Source organism: Streptopelia decaocto (genome assembly GCF_964273445.1).
Source record: "Streptopelia decaocto genome assembly, chromosome: 1".
Lineage (NCBI taxonomy): Eukaryota > Metazoa > Chordata > Aves > Columbiformes > Columbidae > Streptopelia > Streptopelia decaocto.
The window spans coordinates 94,549,755-94,569,641 of NC_138663.1; the positions used below are offsets into that span (position 1 = coordinate 94,549,755).

The 19,887-nt window shown below is 37.0% G+C and overlaps 1 protein-coding gene across 4 annotated transcripts in view; it reads right to left on the reverse strand.

The window, feature by feature from the left end:
* The window catches only part of HERC2 (HECT and RLD domain containing E3 ubiquitin protein ligase 2), a 114,938-nt gene that overhangs the window by 13,569 nt on the left and 81,482 nt on the right, over positions 1 to 19,887 (reverse strand). For 3 of the 4 annotated variants that reach the window (XM_082053874.1, XM_082053873.1, XM_082053876.1), the window contains exons 66-85: positions 19,061 to 19,232; positions 18,307 to 18,493; positions 17,380 to 17,520; positions 16,821 to 17,012; positions 13,939 to 14,092; positions 13,141 to 13,248; positions 11,858 to 11,989; positions 11,181 to 11,339; positions 10,971 to 11,089; positions 10,464 to 10,589; positions 9,382 to 9,537; positions 9,117 to 9,232; positions 8,797 to 8,995; positions 7,396 to 7,610; positions 6,476 to 6,653; positions 4,670 to 4,831; positions 3,380 to 3,471; positions 2,360 to 2,499; positions 1,131 to 1,318; positions 269 to 466 (exon numbers count right to left, since the gene is read on the reverse strand). In XM_082053874.1, coding sequence (XP_081910000.1) covers positions 269 to 466; positions 1,131 to 1,318; positions 2,360 to 2,499; positions 3,380 to 3,471; positions 4,670 to 4,831; positions 6,476 to 6,653; positions 7,396 to 7,610; positions 8,797 to 8,995; positions 9,117 to 9,232; positions 9,382 to 9,537; positions 10,464 to 10,589; positions 10,971 to 11,089; positions 11,181 to 11,339; positions 11,858 to 11,989; positions 13,141 to 13,248; positions 13,939 to 14,092; positions 16,821 to 17,012; positions 17,380 to 17,520; positions 18,307 to 18,493; positions 19,061 to 19,232 — 3,134 coding nt within the window. The remainder of the gene's footprint in view (positions 1 to 268; positions 467 to 1,130; positions 1,319 to 2,359; positions 2,500 to 3,379; positions 3,472 to 4,669; positions 4,832 to 6,475; positions 6,654 to 7,395; positions 7,611 to 8,796; positions 8,996 to 9,116; positions 9,233 to 9,381; positions 9,538 to 10,463; positions 10,590 to 10,970; positions 11,090 to 11,180; positions 11,340 to 11,857; positions 11,990 to 13,140; positions 13,249 to 13,938; positions 14,093 to 16,820; positions 17,013 to 17,379; positions 17,521 to 18,306; positions 18,494 to 19,060; positions 19,233 to 19,887) is intronic. The other variant, XM_082053875.1, reaches the window with a different exon arrangement.

Genomic DNA, 19,887 nt, shown 5'->3' on the forward strand with positions numbered 1-19,887 from the left:
AATACTCTAGAATTCAGCTATACTACAAACTGAAGTATACAGTTATTTTAAGATGAACACACAACAAATCTATGATGAAGAACTGAGGAAAACAATAAAAATAACATGTTCACAAAGAAAGAAGTTTGCATAATCAGAATGCAAATATTTGATATACAACTTAAAAAACAAATGGAGATAGATGGCTCTATTTTCTTCAGAAACAGTTTAAACAGCACATTTCACTTACAGCTACAAATCATTCCCTTAAAAACATTCTGATAAATACCTTTCCCTGTGATATCAGAATTCCCCGTAATGTGTCAAAACCAACTGAGGGTCCTTGGCCAGTTTCATCAAGTCTTCCTTCAAGATCAAACATTGGAATGCAAGGACAGAAGAGTTCAGAAATGTGATGCAGCAGCAGAAGCCTGTTTCTCAATGAAATGATGGGAATTTCCTGTAGATGATTGTACTCCATAGGAACCTATAATAAGGCAATGATATCCAAATGCAATTTAGAATTATTATATATTTTATTTTATTAAATAGAATAACCATTCATGAGATTTGTAGGCAAATTTGTATTAGAAATTCAGATATTTACTTATTCACACTGTCAAAACTTAATTCATGGAGTTAAGCTGTTTATAAAAAATACTAATAGTATCCATCTCAACCAGAACAAGTATTAGAAACACGACAATGAGACTACTCTTGCTAGTCCTTATTTTACAAATCTCTTTATTCATAACCAGACATATTTTACATCCCATCATCACTACTCCCAGGCATTACAGCTGAAAGAAAAAATATTCAAAATCTAAACTTCTCAACATAAAGAAAGCAATGAAGAACTCCCCTGGAAGACATACGATTTTCATGGCTGGAATACAGAACTAAAATTCCTGCCAATTTGCAAACTGAGTTACTGTTCTGCATTGGATTAACACTGAATGAAGAGTGAGTCTCACCTCGGAAAACTGGAATCCTTCTTTGGAAATATGGAAGTAAAAACAAGTAACTCAAAGCCAAATCAAAGCACACTGAGCTTATGCAGGGATTTAGGAAGGAAATACGTCTACTGAAAGATCAGCAATACACATACTAAGTACATTTAAAATCTGAATGCAATAAGCCAGAAATATTACCTGTGTAGGGAGCTTGCCAGCATTAGCAGGTTTACTGGTTGACCAAGCTAAAGTATGTGCTGAGCCACATGCTACTCTGTTGATCTTTTTACCCTGAAGTGCTGCAACCAAGCGTGGTCTCTGGATGGCGTTAGTTGTTCCATCTCCAAGCTGCCCTTCGTCGTTATCTCCCCATGTATACACTTCCCCTAAACCAAGAAAAACAATTAATTGTTCTGAAGCTTTTTGCCTCCCCCACCAGCCTTTTTTTTTTGTATCAGGTTTTATAAATCATTTAATCAAAGGAGGCCTTGGATGGTAATCAAGATTTTTAGGACTGACAGCCATCCTGAAATCCACTATCTAATGCAGATAAATCTTGAACAACACAGTTAAGCCATGGTCTATGTCGAGCAGCTAGGATAAGATGCATTTATTTCCTCACAATTTGTATAGCTTTAATAGTTCTTTTCCAGCACAGGAAGAAATGAAATGGTGGATCAGAAGAATAACAGGTACACCAGAACCAGCCTATATTTGATAGTTTAACAGCAAAAAAAGCTGATATTGAAACAAAAAATAATTAGAAAAGGCTTGACATTTTGTATAAGAAAGATCCTGTAATGGGCTGTATTACGAGACAGGACATTAAAATGGCTGCTTATTGCTGCAAGATAATTGGAAAATACTTTTAAAATAGCAATCCCGCTTCTGAGCATTCATTATCTGCAGCTATACCCGATTTCAATAGCACCTATAAAACACTCAGTTATTGTGCAGACTTGTTAATCAAATGTGGGAGTCTGCTACAAAGAATATTCAGCTTCTCAACCTGCTCAGTAAGAAGCAATATTGTTTATGCAGTGATTCATTTAGCAAGTTAAACACCTCAGTAGGATCAGAAGACTCTGTAAAAAAGAAAAAGCCAAATCCATTCATTCTACTGCTTGACCAATCTGTAATTACTTTGGGAGCTCTATATTTTGCTTTGACCATCAGCATTTATGAAACTTAAGTCTCTATTTTTTTATTAATTAAAAACTTTCAGCTGGTTTCATGTGATCGTTTTAAATCAATGACATGCTTGCTGCTCAAGAAATATGCAACATCTGCAAACACAAAATATGTCCACACATATAAGAGGATCAGCATTTTTAGTAAGGACAACCTACCAACAGCTGACTATAAAACAAGGTTTCATTTTTCTTAATTCAGTACTGAGAACTAAGTAAATTATTTGATTTTTATACCATCTTCAGTGCAGCAAACACAGTGCAAAGACCCAGTAGCAATAGCAATGACTTTCTTTCCTTGCAGTCCCTGCACTTGTCGTGGTCTTCTAACATGGTCATCAGATCCATGGCCTAGCCGATGATAATCTCCTTTGCCCCTGCACAGGAAGGTAAAACATTGCAAAACTGTGTTTTAATTGTGGAAAAAATGGAATGACAGACTGCGTCTGACATGTGGCCTGTAGATGTATTTATAAACAGTTTAATACCAGAATATTCTCTACATATTCAACATTATACATCGCTAGCTCGTATGACATGGGTGTGATTCTGCTGATATAGTGAAAGTTCTTAAACCTCCAGCGTGCTGTCCCTACTTATTCTGTGTCCGTTCTTTTACCACTTTTGCACGGAGTTGTTTGCTTTTTTCCTCTTAAAATGGTGAAGTACTACAAGCATTCATCTGCAAAAACAGTATGTTTACTGACCACAGACACTGAAACTTTGTACAGATCTCCCTAATGCCATGCAAACAAGGGGGAAGAAGGATGTTGGGAAGATATTTTTAGTCTTTTTAAACACTTCAGTCTAGTAGTTTAAACTACAAAATTTGGAATGGCATAGGAAGATTAAAACAATGAACTTATATCAAATTCTCGGACTGCAGCCACCACAAGCTACACACAATTTTGCTAACATATGAAAATCCTATTTATGCTATCATCTGCCACCCTGCATGACACTTCAGGCTTATACTTTTATTGACCTCCTTGGAACTTGTGCATCTTATAGTGGTCAATGCCTGGAATGACAACTCTGTGCTTAGGTTTCCAAGACAAAATACTTCAATTCTTCATTCAAATAGCACTACAAGATGTTCCTCAAAGTAGTAGATTTTATTACTAATCAAGACACAGGAATTCAAAGAAGTTTTTGATGGCGGGGCAATTTAAAACTGTGAAGGCAGTATACTGCTAGTACCTGTTGTAGACAAAGTTGCATCTAACACTGTCAAAATAACTAATACGAAATACTTGCCACGTATATACTGCTCCAGATTTTGTAAGAGCCACAGAAAATTGTGATCCACATTCGACTTTAACCACGCCAAGGCCTGTGAGGGAATCAATCTAGGAAAATAATATCAAATGAAATTGAAGTTAATTAAGGATGTTCTAGTTTCATAGACTGCACTGTCTGAAGTAAAATATAATGAGCAAGTGTTTGCCTATATGTGTATTTATAAATTAAAATGTGTATGTAGATCATTTAGCAGAATGCTACTCCTTTCATCTTTCTACAATTTACTACTTAAAACGTTAAAAAGAAGCTCAGATTTGGCAAACTGTTAAAGATCACCTCTAATATGTTTCGGCAATAGCTACTCAGGAGTTGTTCCTTAATAGAAATGGTAAGGCTCTGTCTTCAAATACTCAACATCAATCATCCCTAGCTTGTATGACACAGATATGATTATCCCAACACAGCAAAAATGCTTAAACCACCAGTACAATCTTCCTATTTATTCTGTGTAGGTCATTATGCCACTACACCATCAATCCTATGAGACTGATGATCGATGAAATGCAAACAAACTATTTTCATATTGTGTCACATCATGCGATTAAAAAAACTGATATTTGGGATAGGCTTCGTCCACTTGGAAACAGAACTGGGACACTTGTATCCAGGTAATAAAGTGTGATTCTGGACTAAAAATCTACAATCCACTGTGCATACCTATACACAGTGACACAGTTCCCAAATACAAACAATGCTCATCTTCATAACAAGTGCTGTAATTCAAATTAGATGGCTACATGGATTTCATTTGTAACATATGAAGAATTTCCAAGTCAACCATGGGATTTCATTTGTAACGTATAAAGAAATTCCAGGTCAACCACGCATTCACACGAAAGGTTTAATATAAAGTAAGATTATTTTTCAATCAATCAATCAATACCCTGTTCTGGAATTCAGGTATGACTTCAGCAGTATTATGGAAATGTATTGGAAATATTGGAAGTATGGAAATATGAAGATTTCTTGGCAAAATCTAACATTTTGACAGGAACCAAAATTAAAATGATAAATACTGCTGGAACTGGCAATGTTCTCCAAAGAAAAAACCTTCAAGTGCAACTTTAAGTATCAGCACAAGATTTGAAGACCTACTGTAGCCTAAAAAGTTCTTTCTCAACAACAATCAGAAGGATCCTGATGTCCTAGGACGGGTAGAAGTTTGCAAATATTGACAAATGCGTCTTCAGCATTCTCCATCAACCTCATGTTTTCTAAAACAATGAAAAAATTACATTCAAATACCTTCATTGGTACTTTACAGCCGTCACTGCCTCCTCTCCCAAGTTTTCCATAATCTCCATCACCCCAGGACCAGACTGTATCATCATCAGTCAGGCACAATGTCTGTGCATCTCCGCTGCCACAGGCTATGTCAATCACACGGTAGCCCTGGAGAGCTTCCACCTGTAAATAAATCGCCCATTTTTGTTCATAATAGAAGACTCAGTCATTCAGTTTCAGAAAAGATGACAAACCCAACTTGGCAAGATGCTTTAGTGGAACCACAACTCCGAAAGACCACAGGAACAAGCAAATAAAAACAAGTCAAAGGGCTTTGTTCTTTTCAAATCAGAAAAATGAAAACTAACCATGTATTTTAAATACTGGATTGTTCTTTTCAATTGGTGAACTAGTTAAATTTTTTTGACCAAAAAGTCAGGGAAAACAATTCATACGAAACACCTAAGGTTATCAAAGGCTCTATTCTGTTAAAATAACTTCAGGTTGTCTGGGTGAGTACTGTATACCGTAAGAAAAAAAAAAAGTCTTATTTTCAAATGCTCTTCTACTAGTTTACAATTTTCCAGTACTTGCATCATGATCTGATTTTAATCAACATCTTTTGAAATGCTGCCATCTAGTGATGAAGTATAGGATTTGGATTTATAAAGTAAAAGGATGGTGACCCACATGTATTGCACCCTCCGCATCCTCACCCCTACTTGAAATAGGTTGCAGGTTGCACAATCCATCATTCAAAGCACCATGGAACTTCACATACTTCAACTCATCTACAGATTATCTATGTTCATACTAACTAAGAACGTGGAATGGGGAAAGACGTATAGGAGAGATGGGTAGGCCTTGTTTTTTGGAAGGCAGGGGAACAAGAACAATTGGAGACAGGTGATAGAGTGCCAGAATTGACTAAGAATGTACAATACCTTCATCCCACAAATTCAAGCACTGAAAAAAGTTAATGTTTGCACAGAGCTACAAAAAAAAGTAACAAGCTAGCATTCAGTTTGATTCAACTAATGCAATCTTTGCTGTATTTTCAGCAAGAGAAAACAGCTAGCAAAATGAGCTCTCATTTGAAAGGCCAGGCAGTTTTCTTAAGAGCACTATTGTAACTTTAGGCTCTTACAGTCTAGTTGACAGGAATACAGCAGTCTGAATTACAACTCATCAGCTAATCAGTACACTGATTCTTGCCATATTCAGTACTGTCCAGGCTCTCAGATTTACCACTTAAGAATCAAATAGGAACAGCTATCTTAATCAATAATTGCTTAACTCAAATTCCTTTAGCAAATAGCAATTAAATGCCTTGTAATTACTTAGGTGGAGCTCTTACTAACTTACTATATACTTCAGCAACATCTTGGTGTTCAATCATGGGAATTAAGAGTAAAATTACAGTAGTTTGCAAGTGACTATCACAGTCATCACTCATATTTCCAGAACGTGAACAATGAGGGGACCCAGGAGACAAGGAGCTCCTTTGGTACTTTTCAGTGCAAACCACTCTTGTGAAGGGGTGGAATTTACTTCCTGGCAGGTGGAGTGTTTGACTTGGGGTTTTCTGTTAATCTTCTCCAAGACAAATTCCTAAAAAAATGTTTAGTGACCTCCAGCAAAGTTTTACAGCTCCACTTTTCGCTTTATTCCTCCAATCTATTCCTGTTTTCTAAAGCGACTGTTCATTTCTTACAAATACATGCCACCATTTTGCCACTGCATTCTTAACATGCAGAAATCCAAAAAGTTGCAAATCAGAAGGGAAGAACAGGACAATGGCTACATAAAACTCCGAAGGTTTCTTACCAGTTTAGGTTTTAGCTGGTCTTCACTATCTCCATGCCCCAGGCGTCCATATCTTCCCTTACCCCACGTGAAAAGGTCTCCTGCAGCTGTAATGCAGGCGCTGTGGGCTCCCCCAGCCGCAACATCAACCACTTCTATGCCTCTCAGAGATTCAATTACACGGGGACGATCACAAGGGCTGAAAAGAAAATAGTTGCCTTGACAAAACTTTTAGAGCAGACCATTCACATTCACTAATCTATGGAGAGAGGTTTTTAAAATGACTACAAGGACATGTGAAATAACTGAGTATTTGCTTTTGCTCCAGCTTAATATCCTAAAGATATATGTTTAATTAGTCATCTAGGAATGTTTTACAGGTCTATAAAAGCTTGAAGTATTTTACCGTACTTTATACTACAGCATTACGGGTAAGCTGAAACTACAAAACCACTTCCATTAAAATCTAGTGAAAGCTAAGCATTTACCCTGGAAAAATCAGTCCAATTTAAGATACATTATGAAAATTTCTAGCATAAAATGCACTCTTGCACCCCATGGACATTTTCTTTTTGGATCCAAACACTGTTATCTTTAACACAACAGAACTTTTGCTTTAATACAGGCAGCAATGCATATTGAGATCAGAAGCAGAATGGCAGTACTGCTCCCTAAAGTGCAAGACAGATCCCAAAGGAAAGCCACCGGACTTCAGCATCCATCGATGCGTTGGAACACAAAGTCTGATTACAGAAATCAGAGTAACTGTTTATCTGAAAAATATTTTGTGGTTCTCCAACTTAAAAATGTATATTTCCACACCGCTACTTGACAGTAATTTCTCCATGTAGGCAGTGCTCATACAACATTTCAAATAGATAGCAACTATAATAAGTATCCATTAATAGGTTTTCAAAACAGTATTTCAAAGTGTTATTTACCTTCTGTTTCCATGACCAAGTTTACCGTCTTCTGCTTCACCCCAAGAATAAACTTCTCCCTCAGAAGACAATGCCAAACAGTGCTTTCCTCCTGAGTTCACTGCAACTTTCTTTATAAACACATGTTGAATGGATTCCAGTAAAGTTGGAGTAGAAACTGATTCTGTTCCTCCAATTCCAAGCCTACCACCTGCTCCATATCCAGTGGCATAAAGCTTTAAAATGAAGAATAACATTATGTTTTTTCTCTCGAATAACATTCACTAGACCTATAGAGAAGAATTCTTAATGGATGTATACTAGAATACAGTTAAAGGAAAGCTTGAAAAAACAGTGTCTTGCATACCTCTATACCATCTTCTGGAAAATAAGAAGTATTTTGAAATATTGCACACACAAACGAGTGAAAATACAGCTACATATAAGTCAATGAGATATTCCATTTTCAACCCTAAGGCTGACTTTGTAAAAGTATCAAGAAACCACAGCTCTGTGTGATAATGTTACAGAATCGTTTATCACCTGTAGGTTTCTTTCAAGTGGCACTATTCCAGTTTTCTTTCTTCTGTGGAATATACACACCTAAACACAGTTACTTCTTCCTCTCCCATCCCATAAATACATTTTCAAGTACTGCTTTTCACTCTCCTTTCATCTATCTGAAAGTAATTTCTCTCAACAGAATGATGCCAAGTGACATCATTAATCTGCCCCTTACCCTTCTGTGGCTCGTTAACAAGGATGATACTGACTGCTGAGGACAAAATCATGAGAGTATCTCACTACATGAATGTAACTTAAAAAATGTTCTAGCTAAAATTCTAAATTACATTCTTTACACAAAGCTGCCATCTGTATAAAAATAAGTATTTTTTTTCAATTTGTGAACTTATTTTTCCTGTACCTTGCACTAAACCTCTGCACAGTGCTCCTTTTCTCTCAGGATTTCAGCATCTGCTAATTAGAACCTGCAATATCTAACTTAGAGGCATTTAGCCAACTGTGAACAACCTGAGATTCCAATTACACCTCTCCCCTGTTTGAGAGACATCATTGTCATAACATTTTACTGTCTGTCCTCTTTTATGAGACTGTGAGCACGTTACGGGTATTCAGCTTTGCTTTCCAAAATCTGATCTGTTTTGAACTGACAACTAAAATATATATCTAGTTCCATGCATTTAATGGTACAGTACACGGAATTTTTAGACTGCACTGGCAGAGTTGGTATAGTTCTGTTTCTTTAAAAAATAAAATAAACCAATAGTAGTAGTGGTAGTAATAATAATAATTTAAAAAATCCATGCTATGCACATTATTTTTCATTAGGCTGAATCTATTTCGACTGAAAATGAAATATTTCAAGGCAATCTAACAAACAATTATGTGTTGTATCCTTACTTTCCCGTCAGCAGTCACTGCAAACAGAGTCTGTTCACCTCCAATTAACTGCACTGGTCTAAGTGTAGCAAGAGCTTCACATGGAGTTGGGACTTTGACTTTTGCCCCTTCAATCCCACCAAGTTGTCCTCTGTGGTTATGACCCCAGCCATAAATCGTGCCACTGCCTCCAGCTGAAAGCGTCCAATCATCAGGCCGTCTGCAGAAAATGCAAACCAAAATTTTAAAAGAGCTTTTAAGAAATCACAAAAAATGTGTTTTATCACTGTAGAACAATGAAGCATCACAAGACCAAACCAATAACAGTTGAAAGAAATAACCTATTCATCCACTGGACAAGCTGCTCATCCTGTTCTCTCTTAAAGACATCATGGCACTCATGAAGAACATCCATATTTTCATTATCTGCCATTAATTCTCGGATTTTCTTTGCCACCTGTAAAATATTTTGAATTAAACAATATTATTCAAGCTATCAGTTACTTGTACCACAGTTGGCATAAAACACTTCAAACTCAGTATATATATTTTTAAATGAAACACTTTTGTATGTTCCATGAACCATTTAAAATATTTGTGCAGTACCTCATCAAGGAAAAGGCGAGGTAATGGTGTCCTTTTATCAAGAGCCACAGCAACCCTGGATGCCATACAGTATCTCCTGAACCAGGCCCATTTGTGGGTCTCTGCACAGCAAGGAAGAGTGTCCAACTCCAGATCACAAGCAAGAGCCACAAGCACCTGCAGATAATCAAAAAACATTTTAGAGATGTATCAAAAATGTATAATAAAATGTAATATGCTTTTCATGTAGTTGAACAGCTCATAGATCAGTAAGGCCTAACATAGTCTCAAAGACATGTAAAGTGCAAGGGATATTAAAAGCCATCTTCATTACTGCCATTGATGGGGCAGCAGCTAACGTACCCACAGTATTTCACATGGATATGTATCTAATTTCCTTTTTTGATCCAGAAATTTTCACTACCCACATGTGATAAACCCTCCTAGATTAATTAACTTTTCTATACCAAATGCCACGTGCGGAACTTTTAACCTTCCATTTCTAAAGTAAGTCTCCTTCATACAATTAAATCAATTTTCAATTTGATTCAATTTCAAATCAACGTTGCTGATGGAAGATTGTGAACAAAGGATTACTTCTTTCCTATATGAATTTTTACATATTTTAAGAATTTATTTTCTTTAATATAGATAAGTCCTCTTAGTTTAATTTTTACTACATATGAGGCTTTTTCAGCCTTTTATTCTTGTTACTCTTCTCTGGACTTCCTCAGTTTGTTTATTTTGACTTTGAAGTACAGGGTCCAAAACGGAACAGCCTTCCTTTCAAGACATTCTTATCTGTTCCAAATAGATGTAAGCAAAAGCTTCAAAGTATTTAAGTAAATAAAAATACACAACACTGCTACTAGGACAACTCAGAAATCACTTATCAAAAAGTGTAGTCTACTGTACTCCCAAGATATTTTTCTGACCTACCCATCTTTGCCTAGCTAGGTCCTCCTTTTGGAAGTAATATTCTGATTTTGTCAGAAAATGTTTCTAATATACAACTAGGTGACCATACCACATCTCACCCAAAAAAAAAAAAAAAAAAAGTCAGAACTATAATAATCAATTATTTACTGATTGTACTCCATTACCTTAAAGAAAGGGCTGTGGAGCAATTGTTTGCCACCTCTCACAATGGGGTCTTCATAGTCAAACTGTCGCTGCAAAGCTTCTGGAAGACCTTTAACCAAAGCAGCTAAAGCACTCCCTGTGAAACTCTAGAGAAACCACAGAATTAGAAAGTTAGTCTTACTGTATGTATTTTAAAAGTACATTACTTAGATGACCATGACAAAACCTAATTAACTTCCCAAACTGCAGTTAGCTATGTGAAGTATCATTTACATCTATTTCCTAATAGAAAAGTACTTCTATCACTTTTTGGTAATTCGAAAACAACACCCACACATTATTGGAATTTTTCTCTAAAATGGAATACCTTCACAGACTTGCAGACCTGTGCAAGAAAACTATTCATTTGTACACTTCTTTTTTTACCGTTAATAACAAAAATGTTGTACCTCAGGGCCAGCATTTTAACGCTTCACATACATCTTAGTATGAAAAATGTGAAGAGGGGAGCACGACTGCCTTCTTACCAAAGCTCGTGTTTCTCCATCATTATCCCCTAGAATCCGGTTGATGTTAATAGACTGGCCAAACTCTGTTGTGAGCAGTTTTCGTAGCCTCTGCAAGGCCCACATTCTGTGGCCAGCAGCTAAGGAAACATAAGCACACAAAGAAGGTAATTACTTAAAACAATCATTTTAGCTTCAACCAAATAGGCTTTAGTTTAAGACAACACCTACCTAAGGCACTCAGTTGAGCACAAGCTGCAAGAGAAGCTGCCAAGCGAGGAACTATACTCCTGTTAGAAGCAAAATTTAGGCGAAAATCCAACAAACACGTAACCAAATCCATCGAGGGACATGAAAGAATGCAACGATCTGAGAGAAGGTCTTTAGGGCCTGCAAGAAACAAAAAGCAAAACCAATAAAACAAAAGGTGGGGAAGATTTATCCTCAGACTAGAATAAGAACAGAACATAGGCAGGATTTAGCTGACCAAACACAGCAGTCTACAGTACAAGTCTGCATCTGCATTGGTCCATTCCACCTCCCTTTGAAGGGACTGGAAGAAAGGCGCACTTTCATAACGTAATTCACCTAATTCCAAAATAGATTCATTATTAAAAAAAATTAAAAAAAAAAGATTAAATGTGCCGCAAAGTATCCTCTTTTCACTGATGAAGAGGAAAAACTGAGTGATCACAAAATATTTTAATCTCTTCCCTATGTACAAGTGCAGCTCTCAAGACTTTATTGAAAATGTTGTCTTAGTATGAATGAAAATGTTTTCTTAGTATTTATGAAAATGTACTATTGATCTTGGGCATGTAAATATCTTGCAATAAATACAACTGTAATAAACAGACATGTAAATCTACTCTCTCATCCTTCTGTAAACACCATATATGATACCTTACCTGCAGCTGGCATGATAGGGTAAACAGTGAATCGCCATCCCCATCCATTCACAGAGCCATCACTGATGAACTTCCACTTTAGTTCATCACCTGGAATTCGCAATTCACTTGACCAATCTGACCACTCACGACCTGTTACAGTAGGTAATATGAACATATTCATTATACTGTTTGAGCCCATGCCAGTCCCTCATCAATAGAAACTTCCCTCCATGGTTGTATATTATAAACATCACATAAACGTATTCACAGAAAAGAAAAAAAAGCTATGTGAAGTACATGAACATTAACTATAAGGATGTTACACTAACACAACTTAAGCCTTAAACAGTTCGATTCACACTGCTAACAGATACCCTCAGTACTTTTAATACCACATTCAAAAGACAACTGTGAGGTCTTACTGAAATCCGTTGTCCTACTTTCAAATTATCTTTTAATGTAACAAAAAATAAAACAACATATACATTAAATTAAGCTTTACAGCTTTTTCCAACCAGAAATCCAATTGGAAATATCTCAATAATGAGACACATGTGCATCTGAAACAGTCTGAAGAAAATTAGTCAACAGTAAAAGCCCAGAAATGTTAAGCACAGGCAGTAACTACCAGGATCCTTGCACATGATGCAATCTATGAGTAGTTCAGTGTAAAATGTGATGAGATTAAAAACATTCCTCTAAAAATCTACTGCAAATTAACAGTGCTTAAAACTTAAATCAGAGATAAGAGGATAAAAGATGGGAAGATTTTTTGGAGGGTCAAATACATAGGCCAGAGTAGAGAACAGAAAGAGAGAGCCTAGATAATATTTGGGGCATTCGACAGCAGAAGAGCATTTGTCTTGACTGTATGAAAGCTCAAATTTCTCTAAGTATAACTCAAAAAAAGAAAAAAAAAAAAAAAAAAGCTAGTGAAAAAAGTACCCTTTTCCAATTGTGTTCCAGTCTGCTAAAGTATACTTTGGTTATACAGAAATTCACACATTGGCAGGAGTGCTCAACACTGATTCATTACACTCTAACTGCTCTTAGGAAGAGCACAACAACATGCTCTTCTGATAGATTCTTTATATTTAAAGATGCAAGATCACTCTTACATGTCTGTGTCTAGATTCTACATCTTTTTTAGGTTAAAACAGAATATCAATTTACATAGATTTTCCTCTTTTTTTCTTGGCATATCCCTCACAGTAAGTCAGTCACAGACAAGCGGTACGTTTCATTCAGCACTTAACAGTAAATCACATGAGACATTTTCGAAAACCACTAGTTCTCATAACCTGATCGGACGGAAACAATTCTGTTGACACCATCCATTATGGTGAGTGGATCGTGCCGCCGCTCTGTAGAACACTGGCGATCAAATTCTACCCTCAGTCCCTCAGCACCTAAACAGCAACAAAGAGTTTACACACTTCTACTGCGCAGTCAAAGTCATGAGCAAATGCAGTACTCTAGAAATCCACATGAAATCAAACACAGTTGTCTGGAAGTCATAGCGCTCATTAATAAAAATAACTTCCTTGGGTTTAATGACATTATTTGTCTGTAATTTCCTCTCTTTGAAAGGCTTACATCACAGCAAGCTCATGTGACTAAAGGCTAGCAGACAGAAGACTATATTCAGAACATTCCCAACTAAAGCTGCAACAGAAAAATTGTCTATTTACAGTGAAGGCAAATAGCTCTTTGTTGCCTGTACCTTTTGTTAAGTACTAGGTAACTTAGTGAAGGAAGCACAAAATGAAAAGACAGCATTAAAACAAATTATTTCCTTAATGCTAAAGACAGGTGTTCAATTACTGACCCTGAAAAAGACTCCGTCCTTCTCAGCTTCACAACTGAACAGAAAACAGCAAGGATATACAGCTGCAGTCACAGCCAGCAAACCCAAAAATGCGCATTTCACAGGATCAAGATGCTCATGCAGTAAGTGTTTTAACAAGTAACTTCTTATAGCAACAGGACATGTAACGTTGCTTTAGAAGTTCAATAAACAGTTTTGTCAGCTAAGGAAAAATTTTGTGCATGCAGGCTTGAAAAATTAACTGAATTTTAGTACCATAAGAATTCCATACCTGGTATTTTAACTGTGCCACTAGAAGACGTGTCATCAGTATATGGATGGCTGCTTTCTACCACAACCGGTTGTGAAGAGAGGCGACCACTTTGTGAATCAGTTGCCACATCTTCTAGTTCAGTAACACACAGCTCCAACAACATATCAGCAACCTAAGAAAAGAAAAACATACACTTTAAGAACAGTAAGTTTGGTTAGTCCAAGAAATTCAAGCTAACTACCATTCTTCCCAAATTTAAAATAAATAAATAGATCACTTGTTTTCGGAATTCCGATTCATAAACAATCATATTCATTCGAAAGTACTCTTTTTGGTGGTGTTGAAGCTAGAAAAACTCCTAAAAGCCAAACAAGTTTGCAGTAAGTAAATGACAACACAAAAAAATTGTTTTCCCCTTACAGACCAAAAAAACCAAAACATACAAAAACACTGTAAAATCTAAACTGTGAAGCACAGGCCGAGAGCTTAATGAAAGTTGTGAGTCTCCCACTGTATTCAGCGTTGGTGCAGCCTCACTTCTAGCACCATGTGCAATTCTGGGCCCCACAATTTAAGAAGGGTGTGAAGGCCCTTGAATGCCTCCAGAGGAGGCAACAAAGCTGGTGACAGGGGCTGGAAGGCAAGTCCTGGGAGGAGCAGCTGAGGACTCTGGGCTTGTCTAGTGTGGAGAGCAGGAGGCTGAGGGGCGACCTCATGACTCTGCAGCTTCTGAGGAGGGGAAGGGGACAGGGAGGTGCTGAGCTCTGCTCCTTGGGATCCAGTGATGAGACACGTGGGAATGGCTCAAAGCTGTGCCAGGGGAGGTTCAGACTGGGCACTGGGAAGAATTTATTTACTGAGACAGTGGTCAAACACTAGAACACGTTTCCTAGAGAGGTCAATGCCCCAAACCCCTCAGTGTTTAAGGGGCATTTACACAAGGCCCTTAATAACACGCTGTAACTTTTGGTAAGCCCTGAAGTGGTCAGGCAGTTGGACTAGATGATCACTGTAGGTACTTTCCTGCTGATATGGTCTATTCTATTCTAAATGTTTAACCAATATGTAATACTGCAAAGCATTTTTAGAGAGAAAATTCCAATAATACTCATTTTTAAAGAGCAGTTTCAAATAAAAATTCTGACTCTGGAGGTAAAACAACTAACCAAAACCACCACCAATGACAAAAAACACCCAAACAAATCACAACAAACACCCACAAAGTTGTTCAGCTACTCACTATTAATGCTAGAAGCAAAAAAAACAGATGTAAAGTTTAAGTGTATATAGTGTGCATCTAACTGGTGTGGGAGGGGTGTATACCCAGAATATGGGCATACACAACCAATTAATGTAAGGAGTTTGAAAACTGGGGTGGGGGTGAGTAACAATTTGAGAAATGCCACTGAAATGCCTCTACACGAATAGCATCAATTAGGCTTTCCCACAATCCAAGTTTACCTGAACACAGATACCGTAAGATTTCATTGTTTGAAACTGAAGCAGTTGTTGTCATTTATACCATTAATAAATAAAATTTCTCTCAATTCAATGCGTACTCCTTAGCAAAGTCATTATGCATCTTTCTGGTCACTGAAGCCAAGTTTTATAAAAGAACACAAAAATCAGCTTTGTATAATCACTTCCAGTGTTTCAAATCAGTCTTTAAGCGGTGCAAAGCCATAAATTAATTACATCATGTGATCATATTAAAAGAAACGCATTGTTACTCGTCGGAAAAAAAAAAAAAATCAAAGGGTAAAACTACAAGAAATATTAAGCAACTTTCAATTCATTACTATAGGCAGATATTATATAAATAATTTATGACTGGTAATATTCTTTCATATAGCTGTTGGTACCAAATATTAAATCATTTTTACCTGTTTGTCAGTTGTCCCAAAAAACCCCACACCCATGGATACTTTGTAAATAGTTACAAAGTTCAGTGCATCAAAACTAAGAAAAATTACTATATTGTTAACAATGTATGAACAGCATTTTTAGCTAACAATACTGACTGCATTAATTGGAGAAATGAACTTGGATGCAAAACACAAGAAGCATGGAAGTTTTTAAACTAACATTCCACTGATCCAGGAAATACAGCTTTGTTTAATTCAGCTTCATTCCAATAAACAAAGCCACTTGTCCAATATATAGATACAGTTCAGTAAGCTTCTATTTTAATGTCTAATTGCATCATGACAAATCAAGGAAATTGTCTATTATTGACATTTCTAGCACATGCATGTATTCATGTGATAGAACCATAGCATCACTTCAGTTGGAAGAGACCCTCAGGATCATCGAGTCCAACCCTAGCCTAACTCTGGCACTAAATCATGTCCCTAAGAACCTCATCTATATCTATTTCAAACCTCTCCAGGGCTGGTGACTCCACCGCTTCCCTGGGCAGCCTGTTCCAGTGCCTGACAACCCCTTCTGTGAAGAATTTCTTCCTAATATCTAACATAAACCTCCCCTGGCACAACTTGATGCCATTTCCTCTCATATTATCACTTGCTACTTGGGAGAAGAGACCAACCCCCTCCATGCTACAACCTCCTTTCAGGTAGTTGTAGACAGAGATAAGGTCTCCCCTCAGGCTCCTTTTCTCCAGGCTGAACAGCCCCAGTTCCCCCAGCCGCTCCTCATCAGACTCCTCATTCAGACCCCTCCCCAGCTTCGTCACCCTCCTCTGTGCTCCCTCTAGTGCTTCAATGTCAATCTTAGGATGAGGGGCATCATGAAAGCTCACAAGCATTTAAGTTCAACTTGAATTTTCGTTTTTATTAAGTTTCTCAGTATGTTGAACTGCACTTCAAAAACAAGAAAATAGCCTAGTAAGCTACTACTAAGAAGGACATAGTTAAAATGCAAGAGTAACAAAAGCTGACCTGTGGGTAAGCTGTGCCCATACCAGACAGAACAGCCGAAAGAACGTCTCTTCCCTTTTCGCCTGCTCGGTTGGACACAGCGAGCTTTAGCAGGTCAACCATGACTCGTGTGTCATCTGGTACCAACAGACTCGTAAACTCATCCAAGTACTGCGGTTCTGGCCCAGATACTTTACTCTGACTTTCCACATCCTACAAAACAAATTGAAGAAATATTTAGGCAGTGAAGATGAAAGGAGTATCTCACTGAATCTGAACAAGTTAACTTGTCTGAAGAAGTTCAGAGGTAGTTTAAAAAACAGTTCATAAATCCAGAATTATATGGCCCCAAAATTAACCTACTGTGAAACACATTTCTCAAGTGAAAAAGTTCTTCTAAAACTTTAACTTCAGACAAAAAAAAAAAAAAAATCCATTTGTCTTCGGATAGATTTTCAAAATGCAATCACATACGGAATAACTTTAAAAGCATTTAAAAAAAAAAAAGGCAAAACTGCAAAACTGCTTGATATAAGCATGGCAAGGACTTCATTTTTAAGGAAGGTATTAACAACATTACTTCTTTGGTTTTTGTCATGGTTTCTGCGATGATACTGGCAGCTCCAGGATCATCTGTGACTGGAATGAAAGGACGGGAAGAGGCAGCAGCAGCTGACGGAGTTACAGCAGACGGTGTCACAGCATCTTCAGAAGAAACAACCTAACCAAAACAAATAATAATTAACAAAAGCTGCAGCAAGATACTGTAAAACCTTTAGGAATCTAATTATTTATTAGAAGGACTTATGTTCAAAGACAGAAGCAATGTAGAAACAGCCATAAATTCAAAGCGAATAGATTCACTCCTTGTATTTTTAGCTTCTATTTTTTGTTCCTTGGCAAACCAGCCAACAACCCCCTCAATGCCAGCTGCTACAAAAACATACAATAAAACATCAGTGCCTGCAGAAAAGCCTAAAATGTACAAGACAAGACCTAACAACACGTGTCAAATTAATAGTCTGTTAAAGGAAAAGATCTCTTCAGTAGCAAGCCTTTTCTTTTTTCTGCTTCTGTTTGCAGTAGAGAATCAACATAACAGAACTCCTTTCAGGTCCTCCTGTGTACATTAGTTGATATAAGTTCACAATTACATATCATTAAATAACTGTCAAATTTTCCCTTAGACGTTGACTTTTTTTATTTAAAGATCACTCCTGTAAAATTAATTTCATACCTAGTCACATGGTTAATATTTTCTTGTTAATTCTAAAATACTATTAGAAATCACCACAATTGCATTTAAATGACACAGTGCATTTTGAAAGTTCAAAACTGATTTCACACTAAAACTTCACTTTTTCCAAATCTGAAACACGTAGAGTACCCACTCCTGACATCAGAGCATCAAAGAACTGTTTAATCTGTGCTATTATCAGACTAAACAGGACAATATTTTTCAGCTTTACTCTTAAATACCGATGGAAAAATTCACTCGACCCTTTACCTCTCCTCTCCTGTCCTGCCATGGGTTTGGGCTCAGCCTCTCTTCTACATCTCCTCCAAGCACGCATTCATCTCCACTGGCAGGGCTTCCTGCAGAAGTAGCATCTGATGGGGGGGCTGGTGATGAAGATGGACACTCTACCGGTGCAATCATACTTGCAGGCATCAATGCTCCAACAACTGCATCCCTGAAATAATTGAGGAGAGATTAACATAAAGCTAATTATACTCCCTTGTTGCACTTAGAAAAAATATGTTAGCTTGTCTTAATAAAATAAGGAAAGGTTTCCAAGCTCTGAAATGAAAGAGTAGTTTTATCTCTATTCTCCTTTGGGCCTGATGCTTAAATATGGTGTTTTAAGGTCACTATTTTACATGAGTTCCTCGTCATAAATTTTAGCACAAATACTCTGTTCTCTACCAACAAGGAGGGCACTATAAAGTTATGTTGTTCCTTCCACCCTGACCCCCACTGCTTCCTCCATGTCATCTATCGTGATTTACTTAAACTCCTTTTACGTGATTTACTTGAGCATTCTTAAACATTTTTTCCCCCCCAGGTACTGGCAGCTCCTGTAAAGAAAGCATTAAGAGCATAAAGCTAAAATCAATATAAAAAAAATTAAATTGAGCTTAGGCCTATCCTGAAGAGTCCATATTTGTGAAACAATGTATAACTGAATCAGAAGACCCTACTAGACAGTAAGTTATGTCACGTTTCGCTCTGCAGAAGACAGGAAAGTTTGTGTGCCTACCTGGCATACATGATTTGTAATGCCATCAGTATATGAGATAATGCCTGCTGTTTAGCAACGTTCCCATCAAGTGACAGGAGAATCTTTGCAAGGGAAGGGCGATTCGGCTTGGAACTGTTTGCCCCACTAATTTTGTTACTGGCAGCAGAAGAATCTGCATCTGAAGGAACACCTGGAATGCGGGGGAAAAACGGCAAGAGCTTTTTATAATGGTGTAATACATAACTGGAACTGATTTATCTAATTTTTTGTTTAGTCAGAAAGATGACTGTAAAACTAACTCTACAGTAGATTCTTAAACTGCAGTGTCTACAGTTACAACATAAAATCAATACTGAGGCTTTGCAGCAAAGGCTTTCATAAAATAATGTTCCTCCTTGTTACTTACTCAGGAAGATTAAGGTAACATAGATATTAATATTTTTGTGATCAGCATCTAAAACAAGTTTTACTTACACAGAAGTTTCTCAAATAATATTAGGTAGTCTTAAAAATACTAATCAAATAATATATATGTAGCTCTTACTCTCTTTAAATTACATTGCCTCATTCACAAAGGCTTAATTAGCAAAATATTCAGTGCTTTTATATTCAACACAAAAAAACCTGCTTTTTTGCCTCCCTAATTCTTAAGTCACTTACCTTAGAAACAAAAGGTTAACAGTAGCACCAAGAATTATAGCAAGCAGTATCATGTAAGACCACCAATACTACAGTAGCATCCATCTACAATTACCTCCATAAAGCTCTATCCCATAATAAATACGAAGTCTTTGGGGCATTTCATAAAGCATGTTGCATTTTAACTTCTTGAAGCACAACAAAAG